At 50.2% G+C, this 15,960-nt stretch overlaps 1 protein-coding gene across 1 annotated transcript in view; it reads right to left on the bottom strand.

Moving 5' to 3' along the window:
• Positions 1–15,472, bottom strand: part of TSPAN9 (tetraspanin 9) — a 75,564-nt gene extending 60,092 nt beyond the window's left edge. The window contains exon 1 of the mRNA XM_049772068.1: positions 15,025–15,472. Within this exon, the coding sequence (XP_049628025.1) occupies positions 15,025–15,420 (396 nt within the window). The 5' untranslated portion in view covers positions 15,421–15,472. The remainder of the gene's footprint in view (positions 1–15,024) is intronic.
• Between the last annotated feature and the right edge of the window lie 488 nt (positions 15,473–15,960).

Raw genomic sequence — 15,960 nt, 5'->3', positions numbered from 1 at the left:
CAATAGCAGGTTCTCAAATAACGTCATTTTGTTCAACATGGGCCAGAAACTGGGTTTTGGGATTTTGTGGTTTGTTTGTTTTTTTTAAATATATTTTTTTTTGTTTTGGCCTTAATGTTATGAGGATGTTGAACAAAATGTTACTCCAGCAGCTGCAGAGTCTATACATAAACATATAAGGAAACCAAAATACTGTGCATGTGTCCAGATGTGCTGGCAGACACATGTGTGTGTGCGTGTGTCATGCGTGGTGTGTGTGTTGTGTGTGTGTGTATGTGTCCGGGGTGGGGCACACCTGCTCACGGTAGCTTTTGAGGATTGAAGGTGCTTGAAAAATGTGAGTGAAAGGGAGTTCAAAGAGAGAAAATCTTAAGTGCGGGAGGAACATACGGCCAGAGCATTCAAGCCTGCAGTCATGAGGTGAGAAACGCTGAAATATTCAACAGCACGATTCACAAGGGTCACAATGTGAGGAAGATGTGAGAATCAAGACTTGCAAAAGTCCAAGGTTAGAAATAAAAGCCCTTAGGGTCGGACAACTGCCTTGTATACAGCTGGCCCAGGTTTGATCCCTGAGCACCCCCAGGAGTGATTCCTGAGCCCAAAGTTAAGATGTTACCCCTGAGCCCCGCCAGGCCTGCCCCAAAACAAAAGAATACCCTCTCACTAAAAGCACAGAGCACCCAGAAAACTGGGAAACCTTTGCCCAAAATGTCCCACTAGCCCAGGAAAGTTCTGAGAGTCTGTGGAAGGTCTTTCCATTTTCTCTGAGCTGGAACTGGTTGTTGAGATGGGTCAGAAATAGCCAAAGACCTTTATGCAAAGGTGGGAACTCTGGTTTCATGAGCACAGGTTCACCTGATTGGCAAGTTCAGGGCTCAGACAAAACACTATTGAGTCCCAGAGAAAGTCTAGACTTGGGGCTTTCATCAACCTGGTAGCAAAACCCAAACCTGTCTCTTCCTCGGTGATCTGGGGCATAATCCCTCGTCTCTAGGAGTTTCCATGTGCTTGGAGGCAACCTAGGAACTACCCCACCTCGCCTTGTCATCTACTTCACAGAATGAACTCAGTAAAGGTTACTCAGGGCAATGCCCAGCACAGGCTTGACCACCTGCTCACAGGACCCTTAGCATCGGCGCTGGGGCTAGAAGGTCCTCCTTCAGGGCCTCCACCTTTCCTGAACGTTGTGTATAGGAGTTCCATGAACTGGGATACAGGGGGAGAAGGGGAGGTGGCAGAGGATGGAAAAATCCCAGGCTCATAAATAACAACAGATCTGCATGGATAAGAAACCAAATTTGGGCCCGGAGAGATAGCACAGTGGTGTTTGCCTTGCAAACAGCCGATTCCAGGACCAAAGGTGGTTGGTTTCGAATCCCGTGTCCCATATGGTTCCCCGTGCCTGCCAGGGAGCTATTTCTGAGCAGACAGCCAGGAATAACTCCTGAGCACTGCCGGGTGTGGCCCAAAAACAAAACAAAACAAAAAAAATAAGAAACCAAATCCGTGGGACATGCATGTTCATGAATAGGAACACCAGACTTTGGATATGCCATGACAGTTGCTTTCCCAACTGAGTCACAGATTTGAGGCCAAATTCAATCCAAATTTCAACAAGTTTGAAAGGGTGTGAGCAGGATAGATCACTGTTTGGTGTTTTGTTTTTTTTTTTTTTTGTTTTTTTTTATAAAAATTAGAGAAACAGCTCCAGGACTCGTATGCATAAGAACATGGATCTGAGAACAATCCAAATATTATTGGATCCAAAAGTTGTTGGGAGAGGATAGCATGAAAAGATTTGCCCTACTGCATAGTATAAAGCTGTAGTAGTTATGGTAAAGTGCAGAGGGAGAGACATAAATGTGAAAGAACCAGATAGGTGGGCAGAAAGATAGTACAGTGGGTAAGGGACGCTTGTCCTTGCATAACCTCGGCATCCCATGTGGTGCCCTGAGCCTGCAGGAGTGATCCTAATGCGCAGAATCCAGGAGTAAAACCCCCGTAGTACCAATGCATGTGGCCCCCAAAACAAAATAATCCCCTCAAAAAAAAGAAGAAAGGAAAGAAAATAAAAGTACGAAGTATCCCAGAAAAACTTGAACACATTGCCCAAAGAAGTTCTGAGGGTCTGTGGGAAGTCATTCATTTTCTCTGAGCAGGAAACTGGTTGAGATGGTTTGAAAAAGGCCAAAGACCTTTATGCGGGGCTGGGAGAGATAGATGAAGGTAAGGCATTTGCCTTGCCATGCAAAAGGACGGTGGTTCAAATCCCCGCATCCCATATGGTCCCCCCTGAGCCTGCCAGGAGCGATTTTCTGACCATCAGAGCCAGGAGTAACCCCTGAGTGCTGCCAATGTGACCCCCCCAAAAAAACCAAAAAAATAAAAAATAAAAAAAGACCTTTATGCAAACATGGGAACTCTGGTTCCGAGAGTTACAGGTACGTGGGGAGAAAAGAAAGAAGAAAAGAAAAGAAAAAGAAGGAGCCACAGAAGATGTGAATAGTAAGTGGGAGAAAGCTGAAAAAAAGCCCATCAATGAAGCCCAAGACAACATGCATATTTTAGGGGGAGCAAAGTTCTGGGGCTCAGAGGCTCAGTACTGAGCTCATTAAACGACTAGCCTCAACCCTACATGGGACCACAGAACTGAATGTGAGAATAACTCCTAAAAACCTGAACAACACCCAGAGGCTTCTTCTGAACACACACCAACTAAAATTCAATCCAGTGTCAAACGCGCCGCGAATCCGAGGCACTGCTGGCAACATTCACCTGTGCCACATCTCTCGGTGAAAAGGGGTTGGAGAGGAAAAACCGCCAACAGACCTGGTTTTAGTGTGCCTGCCTTGCCAGCGTAAGGTGGAGGGTTAGATCCCTGATGGTGCCACATGGGCCAGGTGCCATCCTGGCAACTCCACTATCTGTGATGCCAAGTGATTTCCAGTCATACTGCTGCAGCCAGGAGTGTACAAGCTATGAAGAGGGTTGCAGTGCAAGCAGGAAAAGACGTTTGAGGGGCCGAAGAGATAGTACAGTGGGTAGGAGTTTGCTTTGCACAGGACCGACCCAGATTCTATCTCTGACATCCCATATGGTCCCCTAAGCCTGCCAGGAATGAATCCTGAGAGCAGAACCAGGAGGAACTCTTGACAACTGTCAGGTGAGCCCCACAAAGAAAAAAGACATGTAAACTTCTTAGAACCAAGTATGATTCCAGTTCATGGTGGGCGCAGAGAGTGCTACAACAAGAATGTGGATAAATCCCAGCATGAAAGGACCATAACTGCCTGTGAGTATCACGGCCAAGTGGACAAGCATCCCAGCCTGATAGGCAAGGCCTGGAGAGCACCACCAGATGTGTGATCCCCTGCGAGCAGATGTGAGAATGCCCCACTCCATGCTCAAGGACACAACAATGAGAGGAAAGTAGGGAGACTATCAGGACCCCCATCTCACATTACGGGCAAATCTCAATCCCAGCTCTGCGTGGGATTTCCACGCAGATGATGAACTTTCAGAACTAAATGCCGATAGCACAGCAGTAGGGTGTTTGCTTTGCATGCGGCTGACCCAGGACAGACTGCGGTTCGATCCCCAGCATTCCATATGGTCTCCCCAAGTCAGGAGCGATTTCTGAGCACATAGCCAGGAGTAGCTCCTGAGCATCACCGGATGAGGCCAAAAAAAAAAGAACTAAATGCCAAACTCATCTTGAATCATTCATTTCACTCAACAATTCATAATACCATTAAATTATGACAGCTTGGTCCTTATTACCAAGGATATAAAGAGGTAAATGATATATTATGCATTCCTTAAGTGAACATTAAAAAAAAAATCTAACCAAGCAAAGAGAGTGATAAATTTAACTCTATTAAAATAATTTGTTTATCGAAAGATCTCATCGGGGAAAAAAAAAGAAAAGACTAGCCACTGATATTTCCTAGGTAGTCTGATACATCAGAGGCACCTTCAGAAAGGGGGAGGGGGGCAGAGAGACATCATGGAGGTAGGGTGTTTGCCTTGCATGCAGAAGAATGGTGGTTCGAATCCCACCATGCCATATGGTCGCCTGTGCCTGCCAGCGGCGATTTCTGAGCATAGAGCCAGGAGTAACCTCTGAGCGCTGCCGGGTGTGACCCAAAAGCTAAAATAAATAAATAAATAAATAAATAAATAAATAAATAAATAAATAAAATAAAATAAAAAAAGGAGGGGGAATATTCCCCTTCCCCTTTGCACCATGAACTACAGCAGCCCAGTGCCATCCCCCTATGCCCTCTGAGCCTGCTGGACCTTATCAAAATTCCAAGCCCCCAAATTCGTTGTAAATCCTGGACCACATGGCAGCAGTAGTGTTAGCCTAGTAGTATCCCAGAAAATCTAATGGGAAAAATTACATAGAAATCTCCCAAGCTCAGTAAACAGTAACACAGAAGGCTCAGCTAGCATCAACCACAGCCCGGTAAATCCTTAAGACACTGACTTCACTAACACCATGGAGAGAGAGACAGTTACTTATTTCCAATTGACCCTTTTTGAGTTAAGTTTTGATCATTCCACTAACTTTTGTGCTGTAACCAACAATATTAAGTAAATTTGTTTGTGCCTGCATAGAGGCAGGTTAGGGAGGGAGATTAGGCACACTGGTTAACAGAAGGTCACTCTCATAGTAGGATTGGTGTTTAAACATTTAATGTCTGAAATGACTACATTATGAGCAACTTGGTAAATCATGTTGTTATAATAAAAACTGGGGGAAATATAGCATTTAATAAAAGATCTTATAAGGGGCCAAAGAGATAGTGTATTGAGTAGGATACTTACATTACACCCGACCTTGCAGCTAACCCAGATTTTATCCCCTGTGCCCATATAGTTTCCTTAGTCCTTCAGGAATGGCCCTCTGAACACAGAGCCAGGAGAAAGCCCTAAAGCACCGTGGGGTGTGGCAAAAAAAAAAAAAAAAAATCAAAGAAAGTAGTAAGACTAGCTATGACCAGCGTTTGTGGTACAGTTACTAGATCAACCTCTGAACCATAAATGGAGCTAAAAATTAGTAGGGGGTCAGAGTGATAGCACAGGAATAGGACATTTACCTTGCACACGGCCAACCTGGGGCAGACCCTGGCATCCCAAATGGTCCCCCGAGCCTGTCAATAGTGATTTTTGAGCACAGAGCCAGGAGAAACCCCTGAGTGCCCCTGGGTGTGGCCCAAAACAACAACAAAAATAATTAGTAAGCAAAAACAAACTCACTAGAAAAAAGGGCCCAAGAGGCAAGCAGGTTTTCACAGGGAAAAAAAATGGCTAATACCTGAGAAATTGTCCATTAATAATCAGAGATGCAAATCTAAATCAGAGCATAGCATATTACAGCTACCTGCTTGGAGAAAACTTTTCCGTTTTCAACTGGCCTTCCAGACCGATAGAAACTGATGGTGCATCTCTGCCAACTCCTTGTGGAGCCTGTGATCTGAAATGCCAGTACTGCGTCTTGCACTGCCCTCCTCAAAGTGTGGTTGGTGCCTGGGATTGCTTCAGTCTAGAAACTTGATAGCAATTTGAGATTGCCAAGACATTCCAGGCGGGGTCAATGCCCCTCGTGGTGGATGTGGGGAGTCCTAGTGGTTGGAGCAGTGGGTCACAATGCTGACCCTTTCTTCCCAGGCTTTCAGAAGCTCTGGCCTTGCAATGGACCCAGGAGGTAAGAAGGAGAAAATTCACAGAAACAGTTGTATGCGGTTTTGTTCTGGCGCCACACCTGGCTGTGCACACGGCTTATTACTGGGCACTCTATACTCCTGAATTGGGACCACATGGGGTGCAGGGGATCAGATACTGGTCAGCTGAGTGCAAGCAAAGTGTCCTACCCACTGTTCTCTCTCTCCCCCACTGTTCTCTCTCTCTCCCACTGTTCTCTCTCTCTCCCACTGTTCTCTCTCTCTCCCACTGTTCTCTCTCTCTCCCACTGTTCTCTCTCTCCCACTGTTCTCTCTCTCTCCCACTGTTCTCTCTCTCTCCCACTGTTCTCTCTCTCTCTCTCTCTCTCTCTCTCTCTCTCTCTCTCTCTCTCTCTCTCTCTCTCTCTCCTATTTCTTTCTTTTTTGGTTTATGGGACATATCTATTGGCGCTCAGGGATTACGTCTGGCTCTGTGCTCAGAAATCGCTCCCGGCTGGGGCCGAAGAGATAGCATGGAGGTAAGGCGTTTGCCTTTCATACAGGTCATTGGTTCGAATCCCGGCATCCCATATGGTCCCCTGGACCTGCCAGGAGCGATTTCTGAGCGTGGAGCCAGGAGTGACCCCTGAGCGCTGCCAGGTGTGACCCCCCCCCCAAAAAAAAAGAAGGAAAGAAATTGCTCCTGGCATGCTCAGGATAAGACGCCAGAGATCAAACTCGGGTCTATCCCGTGTCAGCAGCGTGCAAGGCAAATGCCCTACTACTATGCTATCACTCTCGCCCGTTTCTTTTCTTTCTTTCTTTCTTTCTTTCTTCTTTCTTTCCTTTCTTTCTTTCTTTCTTTCTTTCTTTCTTTCTTTCTTTCTTTCTTATCTTTCTTTCTTCTCTTTCTTTCTTTCTTTCTTTCTTTCTTTCTTTCTTTCTTTCTTTCTTTCTTTCTTTCTTTCTTTCTTTCTTTCTTTCTTTCTTCTTCTTTTTTTTTTTTTTTGGATTTTGGGTCATACCCGGAGGTGCTCAGGGGTTACTCCTAGCTGTCTCCTCAGGAATAGCTACTGGCAGGCACGGGGGACCATATGGGACACCGGGATTCGAACCAACCACCAAAGGAAATCATTCCAAAGTCCATCAACCTATCCCAGAAGAATACACTGCAGCATATTCTGGGAATGGAAAACAATGTGCTAACGAAACCGCAACACAATAATTCAAGGTAGGATGTTATACGGTGGGAAATCTAATGCGATTTGTACTTAATTGAAACAGACACATAAACTTTGAACTCCACAAAACAAAGGGCTCTCTCTGGGGGTGGAGTAGCACAGGTTGGGGTTGGGACATAGAAGCATCAAGCTTTAGGGTGCATTCTCTTTCTGCAACTACAGAGTGGGAATGGATGGGCTCACGATACTATTCTTTTTTTGTTTGTTTATTTTTTGGGCAACACCCAGTGATGCCCAGGGGTTACTCCTGGCTAGGCGCTCAGAAATCGCTCCTGGCTTGGAGGAGAATATGGGATGCCGGGGATCAAACCATGGTCTATTCTAGGTTAGCACATGCAAGGCAAACGCCCTACCGCTCAAGCCCCTAATGATATTATTTCTACTGTTCGTATTGATTTTTCCTAGACTCATTTCCAGAGATTCTGAGGCAAGTGGACCCAGGACCATACCTGACAATGTTGGGAGAGTGATGATAAGAAGCCCTATGTGATTTTTCCAAAATCACTTACAATATATTTCACATGGGGGCCCGGAGAGATAGCACAGCGGCATTTGCCTTGCAAGCAGCTGATCCAGGACCAAAGGTGGTTGGTTCGAATCCCAGTGTCCCATATGGTCCCCCTTGCCTGCCAGGAGCTATTTATGAGCAGACAGCCAGGAGTAACCCCTGAGCATCGCCGGGTGTGACCCAAAAACCATATATATATATATATTTCACATGGGGATTAACCCAAAGTTTGGAAAAGGGGAGATGTAGGACTGGAGGGAGGGTGTCACAGAAACTTCCAGACGGACCTCCTGAGTGTTCCATGCATGCGTGGGTGGGCAGGCAGAGGAAGGATGTAAGCCTGGCATCTGGCCCAGTAAGTAAACGTTAAATTTGGGGCTTCCAGGATGATATGTAAGGCAGCTGGATACTCTCTGGAGGCAGAATGCACCCCACGCCTCTCATTCACCCCATGGGGCTCCTCATATAATGCTGAGCTACCCAGAGCAGCAGATCTGAGCTTCAGGAGAATCTTCAGGTCTTGGGAGACACTTGGTAGGTCCAAAGGGAAGAGAAATAACACTCCTCTGAAGGGGAGTACCAAGTCCAGGAACTGTCATAAAAGGGGGGGGGCACAGGCTCCTGTCCTGTCCTGTCTGACCCCTATGACCAACAAATCCCGTATCAAAGGTGGCAGCCCCAACCCCCAACACTATTCAACGCAGATTACTTTTCCAGCGCAGGGGGCACAAAGCCGGATCAGAAGACTTAGCCAGACCCCGGAGTTTAGCTGGGCGACCAAACAATCAGGCACCATCTGCAGGAGGGAGAAGGGGAAGAGTCTGGAAGTGGGGAAGGGACAGGCATAGCGGGAAAGGCACAGCCACTGGGGGCACAGCCTGAGGGAGAACAACAGGTCAGATCAGCCATGAAGTAGAACCTAGCAACCCTGGCACCCTTCAAAATAGGCAGGCGCTTCATCCTCAGAACCCCTGTCCAACTGAACACCCACACATACCATCCAAGGCTGCTCCCAGCTGGCACTGCTCAGGCCACTGCTCCTTTGGGTGAGCACTTTCTTTAGAGCAGTGCTCTCCCATTGGGCACATTTCCAGCCCTGCCACTCCCCACTCCCTGTATACACACTGGCTGGTTTGTCCATCTTTATCTGCCCTTGTGTCCAAGTAAGCCCCCATTCTATCTAACCCCTTCAAGATCCTACAGTCGGGACTGGAGAGATAGCATGGAGGTAAGGTAAAGCATTTACCTTTCATGCAGAAGGTCACTGGTTCGAATCCCAGCATCCCATATGGTCCCCCGTGCCTGCCAGCATTGCTGGGTGTGACCCAAAAACCACACAAAAAATAAATAAATAAAAAATAAAAAAAGATCCTACAGTCATTGGTCTATGATGCTTTTAGGAGTTTTGTTTGGGGGCCACACCCAGTGATAATGCTCAGGGGTTACTCCTGAATTCGCACTCACAGGTTTTTTATCAGATGCTGCGGATGGACCAGGGGTTGGCTGCCTGCCAGGCAAGTGTAGTTCTGCGGCTGTACCACAGTCCCAGCCCCTAAGGCCTCTATACGATCTATCTTGTCTCTAGAAAGTCAGATTAATTTTATTTTAGGGACACACCCAGCTGTGCTCAGGCCCTCCTCAGTGCTTAAGGGTTCCCTCCTGACCCCACTTGGGGGAATCATACGGGATTCAGGATTAAACTTGAGCCAGCAAGTCGCTTACCTGCTACGCCATCTTTCCCATCCCGAAGCTGTATTTTAGGACTCTACTGAGCTGAGCTGAGAGTTCTAATTCTATATAGCAAATTATATAAATATAATTTATAAAATCATAAATATAATTCTATATTTACTGGGGTATGTGTGACCACTCCGTAGGGACCACTAATGGGGCTCAGTGGGTGAAGTAGCCTCCTTTCTAATATGGAGACTAGGATTGACCCTTCCATCCCAGCACTTGGAGAAGAGAAGAGGAAGGAAAGAGAGAAGAGGGTAGGGAAATGTAAGCAAGGGAAGAGAGGGGAGGGGAAGGATAAAAAGAAGAAAAAGAAAGGGAACAAAGGGGAGATAAGAGGTGGGAGGAGAGCAGGGGAGGGGCGGGAAGGGAACAAACCCAAGGGACTGAGAAATCACAGATTAATTTTCTTTTCTTTTCTTTTCTTTTTTGGTTTTTGAGTCACACCCGGTGACACTCAGGGGTTACTCCTACCTATGCGCTCAGAAATCGCTCCTGGTGCTGGGGATCAAACCTTATCTAAGCCAGGTCTGTTTTAGGTTTGGCCGCGTGCAAGGCAAATGCCCTACAGCTGTACCATCGCTCCAGCCCCAGATTAATTTTCTTGAGACAAAATAACTCCTAAAGGACAACCTCCTCCTTCCACCCCAAAAAAAAAAAAAAAAAAAGAAAACCAACTCATCAGGCTGTTTTTGTTCAAGTTCAGATGGGAGTATGATGGGGGAAGGAACAGAGGTCAGGGATGAACTAGGACAAGGCAGACTGAGTGCAGGCTGACCCTCCCCCCAAAACTCTAGAGAAGGGGAGAAGGTGCACGCACACACACGCCCAGGGTCTCCCTAGGCCACCCCTGGGCACAAATGCTTGGAGGACAAACCAGATGACCCATCAGTTCCACGACTTCCTGGCCCCAGAAAACTGATCTACCCCGTTGGAGCCGTCAGCCCTTCTCGCAACTGCTGCTCTTCTGCACACAGCGGGCATTCAGCGAATAGCTATGACATGACTGAGAGGACTCAATTGGGGCCCCAACAGCCCAGTAAGCCCCAGAACTACTGCCAAATTCAGCTCTTGGCAGGCCAGGCCAGGGGAGGCAGGGCAAGGCGTCCCCCTCCCCCTCCCCCAAGAAGTCAGGGGCCTAAGTGGACCTTTTCCTGGGCTCCTTGTGGCTGGGCCATCTAACAGGGTGCTGACCCCGATGGTGGTCCCCTTCTCAAGAAAGACCAAGTACTCACTTGGCCGCGAGTTTCTCTCTTCTTCTCCCTTCTCTTCCTCCCCGCCCCCTCCTGACTGACACCAATGCTAGCTCTGACATGATTTAAAAATAGATATTAAGACAAGGATGTTCAATTTTTAATGCTTTGGGAAAGGAAGTGAACGCGGAGCCGGCATCGTCTCCGGGGCCATGTTCCAGGGTCTCGAGCACCTGCCAGGCCTTTTATCTGCCCCCCCCCCCCCACCTTTCTCCAACAGCGATGAGGCTGACATGGTACCACCTCCCAGGGGAGATGACCTGGCCCCTTCAAAGGCTTCTTGGGGCCCAATTTCATGGGTTTTTCCTGTTGGGACAAGTCAAGCCTGAACCCCAAGCCCCAATTAAGATGCCTCCATTCCTTCTCCACCCCGAGACAGAAGCTGCAGGACACTCTGGGTTGTTTGATACTTCAGCATGGAGAGTCTTTAGGGGAATCAATCACTGAGGAAAGATGATTGCTCATGGTGTGACCCCACCAAATCCAAGCATGTACCCCAATATGGCTCACAGGTCTGACCTACTCTGCCTGTACTCACAGGGCAAGAAACTCTTGTGGACCCTGGACCCCTCGCCTTGGCCCTGGCTCCCACCAGCTTGCTAAACTGAGCTGAGTGGATCTGGGTGTCCTGGGTTAACTGGTCTATATGAGGGAGCAGCTCGCCAGCACTAGGCACAAAGTGACTGTGATCCAGTGGGGACAGATAAGATCTCACAGCCCACACCCCAGTGGGTCACCATTGGGAGGTGCTGGGCCGCCTAGGCTCACCTTGTCCTCTGCCCTCAAGCCCTTGCCTCCATTGCACGCCCCCTAGAAAGGATTGGACCCCCCTCACCCCTATCCATCAGTCTGCAGGAAGGCTGGGGATGCAGAATGGAAGGAGAAGGTCCTGCTGACTTCTCTAGTCTGTGTTTGCCCCAAAGATAGGGAAGTGGGTCTTTTTTAAATAACATTTTAATAGATTAATTATTATTTGTTAATAGATGAATGAATCTTGTAATAAATCACCATGAGATACACAGCTACCAAGTAGTTGATGATTTGAGTTTCAGTCATCCAATGCTCAATATGCATCCATCCCTTCACCAGCGCCCATTTCCCTCCATCAATGTCCTCAGTTTCCCTCCCACCCAGTTTAAACCAGTCCTGCTTCTTCTCCACAAGGACCCCTGCAACCTCTTTGGGTGGGGAGATGCCCAGAGGAAAGAGGAGGTGCCACTCGGTCAACCAGGGACTTCAATAACTGCTCCCCACCCAGCAACATAGCCTGGGTGCCCACAGGCCCCCTGTGCCTTCTAGTTGATGACCAGATATCAGGGACACCCTCTGCAGGGCACAGCAGCCTGGGAGGGCCCCCCTTTCCTGCAAAAGGGTGCGGTGTGGCCGAAAGGACCGCCCCCATCTGGACCCCAATGATGTCATCGACACCCCCCCCAACACCATCTAAGCCAGAAGCTCCACCCAGTGGCAAGAACCCAGGGAGTGGCAGGTCTGGGAAGGGTAGCAGAGCTGGTAGGCAGCATGGCTGCAGGAGACAGGGGGTGTGGCAGAAGAGGTCCTGGGTCTCTGAGCTCTAGGAGCCGTCTATGGACTGCAGGCCTCGGATTCCACTCCACTTGCTCAGGAAAGCCTCCTTTTGGGACTGGAGCCAGGAGACTGGAAAAAGGTGCTGGCTACATCATTCCTGACAATTGCTCTGCTCCCAGGAGGGCTCCATCAGAGCTCAGCCCTGCATGACTCCTTCCCCTCAGCCTCCCCTTTACATCCCCCTCCAGACTCACCCAGATCCCATGGGCACTGACATAAAGCCAGGACTCCTCTGATGGAGATACTGGTTCATTAACTACCTACCCCAAGAGCCTTCTAACTGCTCTGCTCCTTTTCTTCTTCTTCCTTCTCCTCCTTCTCCCCTCTCAGGCCCAGACTGCCTAACAGGAAAACTTCACCTGGTGGAACCAATGACCCACTCCACTCCAAGTTCAAAACCTGACCACGCTTTGCTCCACCGCCCACCACGCCCCCCAGATACAATGACAAACAGTTACCCAAAGAAAAACCTGTTTCTGAGGGCACCTCTCCCCCACCCCTTTCTAAGATCTGTCTCATCTTGTCCTCTCATAAGCTGCTCACAGGAATTCTGAAACCATGAAGTCTGGAGAACAGGGGACTCACGAGAGAGTGGTCGAAGGTAACGCTTCAGTAAGATTTCTGCCTGTGAGCCACAGGCATCCATTCCATCGACCAGCTCTTAACCTCTGCCACTTTGAAGGGGCAGCGGAAAGAGTCATTTGCCAGCCCTTCCGATAAGGTGCCAGCGGGCCAGCTGGAGAACCAACAACCTCTTCTGGTTTATGAGGGACCTGGAGATTCGGCATAACGTGTGGGTGTCCTGTTCTGACCCTTCTTTCACCCACTTGTTCACAAATATGATGGGGGACCCAGACCACTGTGCCAGTAGCCTGTATGATGATACTTTGGGGGGGGGGTGGCACTCTCCACATCCAGTTTTTTTTTGGGGGGGGGTCAGTTTGGGGGGAACCACTGCAGCAATACCTACTCCAGACAGCAGGTGGCGAGCTAGAGGTGGGGAGGAGTGAGGCCCAAGGGGAAGGTAGAAGCTGGAGGTGAGAGCAGCCAGAAGACTAGGAGGGTCTTTCCTGCAAGGGTTCTGAGCTGCAGGAAATAGCAGGCAGAAAGGCAGATGGGTGGGTTGAGAGTGGGAGCCTGGACTGACAGGGAAGCGGTGTAACAGAGGGCAGTGAGTGTCCCTGCATCTCTAGGGGCGGCCCCCCAGTGCATGGGTTCTTGAAACACTTGCCCTAGGTGGCCACATAGTCATTCCCGGGGTTCCCTTCCAGGATCCATCAAACCCCACCACAGTTCAGGTAATGTTCTGCTGATTCAGGGACTCAAGAGCCCCAGGTTATGGCTTCACCAACTCCTAAGAACCTGCACCGAACTCCCCAGAAAAAAATGGGAAGGAGCCTTCCTCTCAAAGAGAAGACAAGGGTGTAGCATGTACTAATGGGGTGAAGGATGGGGAGAAATTCATGTCCAGTTCCCTTAAACACACACACACACACACACACACACACACACACACACACACACACACACTGCATGGAATGGAAACCCAGTCTTTGGGATCGAGTGGTTTCCCCAAGGTCACATGAGAAACTAATGCAGAGCCCCCTTCTGGAAGCCGGCACAGCAAACCACCACCAACCCCCCCCCCCCCAGAAAGAGCATGCCCCTTTCTGGGGAGTCTGGGTATCCATGCATAAGCAGGCATGCACACTCAAAGAGGCACACACACAAGTTGTTCCAGCGTTAAACTGGGTCACTCCATGCAAACGACGAATACAAAAGAGTAACTGCCCCCAACCCCACCTAACCCACCCCACCCACCCACCCCACACCCAGCATCAAACTGAAAGACTCTCTCCTGGCCCCTGGGCTCACAGCTCACAGGCAGCAGCTGAGCGGGAAGGAGAACCAGCCCTGGGGTAGAACCAAAAATCTGCCCTTGGTGGCCCCAAACTCTAGGAAAGAAAAAGGCAGCAGTTGGGATGTGGGAAAATTTAGGAATTGGAGAAGTTGTCAAGATTTGCCTAAGTAGAATGTCTTAGGCTCAAGAGAAATAGCCTCCAGAATCAGAAGGAGGAACATCACCGCTGCCCCCCCCTGATATCCTCTTCGCAGTATCACCCCTTGAGAAGAACAGGGGGTACACCCCCACCGTCTCCCTTTATCACTGGCAGCCCCAGGACTACCCAGTCTGGGAGGGCTGGCACACCAGGGCAGGAATACAAAGATTCCCTGTTCTAAGCATTGCAATCCCCCCAACCACACAAGGCATCTGCCCACACCCCCTCACCCTGGCTTCCTGTACAAGCCTGAATTCTAAGGGCAGGTTGGGGTGCTGCACAAAGTGAGGACTGGGAAGAGAGTGGAGGGAAAGGGGGACTTTTCTCTGCTGGGCATATATGGGCTCCACCTCCTTTTCCTGGAATTCACTCAAGGAAAGGAGAGGGGAGAGCTGTGACCTCTACCACGAGGATTCCATCTAAGGCCCCTAAAAGGCTGCATGCAGATGGTCTTCTGGGGCTTCTAGGAGGAGCAGAGGAAGAAACTCGGAAAGCCAGCCCCTCTCCTGCTGTCTGGAAGTCAGGTTATGTACGGCCCGGTAAGAATGCCAATCCCCAAATCTATCTGAGAGGTTCTACCAGGCTGAAGGTCCTGCCAGGTTTTTGGGGGTGCTTCTGGTGTGGGGGAGAGTATGGGCGGGTGGGCAGAGGCAAAGTTTGCCAGCTTGCAGGTAAGGCAAGAAGTCTCTCAGGTGGAATGGCAAGTTGGAACCTCCATCCGGCCTGAGAGAAGAGAGAGGAAGAGAGTGAGCGAGCGAGGGAGCTGCTTGAAAAACGGAGAGCCAGGGAGGGAACGACGGGGATGAGTGTTTGAAAAAACCACTTAGCTTTGTGCAAGCGCACAGAGCAACGCTGCGCCAGACCAGGGAGAGGAGGTTCGGGATCGCATGCTCTGAGCTGAGCATGGAAGAGGTGAAAGAGAGAAAGAGAGAGAGAGCAGAGCGAGGAGAGAGAGACGCGTCCAGGACTTACCCAGAATATCAAATTGAAGAGGAACATCATGTACTTCAAGCAGCAGAGGCAACCCCTGGCCATGTTGCACTTCTTGAATTCTAGGAGGAAAACAAAGGACAGATCCAGGTAAAACACCACGTACTTGCTGCCTTTCGGGGCATGGTACTTGTCCGTCTTCACGCTGGCCTCGGCCCTGTTCTGGCTCTGGCCCCGGTCCCGGTGGGAGCCAGCGGCCGTGCCGTAGAAGGCACCGGCCGTGAAGCCACGGCCGAACGGGCGGCCCGAGGTGGACGGTTTGGCAAAGTCCGAATCCTTGCTGTCCAAAGATGGGCTCCGGTGGATGGAGGAATCCTCGCTACTCGACTTCTCCATGCTCGCCTGGTCCCCGGGGGGACACGGGGCACGGGGGGGCATCGCTCCCGGGGTGGCTGTTGGGGACACCCCGCTCGGGCGCGGGCTGCGGACGATGGATAGGATGGATGGATGGATGGATGGATGGATGGATGGATGGATGGATGGATGGATGGATGGATAGGGCCGAGCTTTGCGCGCGCCGCTGCTTCTCCTCCTCCTCCTTTTCCTCCTCCTTTTCTGCACCGGGGTGAAGCCGGTGGTCAGTGGCTGCTGTTGCTGCTGCTGCTGCCTTCTCGGCTAGCCGGGGAGGGCTCTGCGGCGCGGTGCTCGGTGCGCTGGATAAAGAAGGAAGGCTCCCCGCGCGCACTGGCTCGCCGGCAGAACTTGGCGTCTTTGGGGGGCGGGGGTGCTGCTGCGATGGGATCGGGTGCACCCCACCCCGGTGCACCCGCAGTTCCAAGCGACGAGGCACCAGGGCTTGCCGAGGGGGGGGGGGTCCCCGATTCCCACTCCAACCCCGGGTGGCACCTCTCCCGGCGGCGCGCAACCCGTGCGCTCTAAGCCTGCGGCTGGCCCCGCGACTTTGCGCAGCGGCTGCTC

The sequence above is a fragment of the Suncus etruscus genome, chromosome 4, assembly GCF_024139225.1.
Source record: "Suncus etruscus isolate mSunEtr1 chromosome 4, mSunEtr1.pri.cur, whole genome shotgun sequence".
Taxonomy (NCBI): Eukaryota; Metazoa; Chordata; class Mammalia; order Eulipotyphla; family Soricidae; genus Suncus; species Suncus etruscus.
The sequence above is the reverse complement of the archived record's forward strand: the minus strand, read 5'-3'. Positions and strand labels throughout refer to the sequence as shown.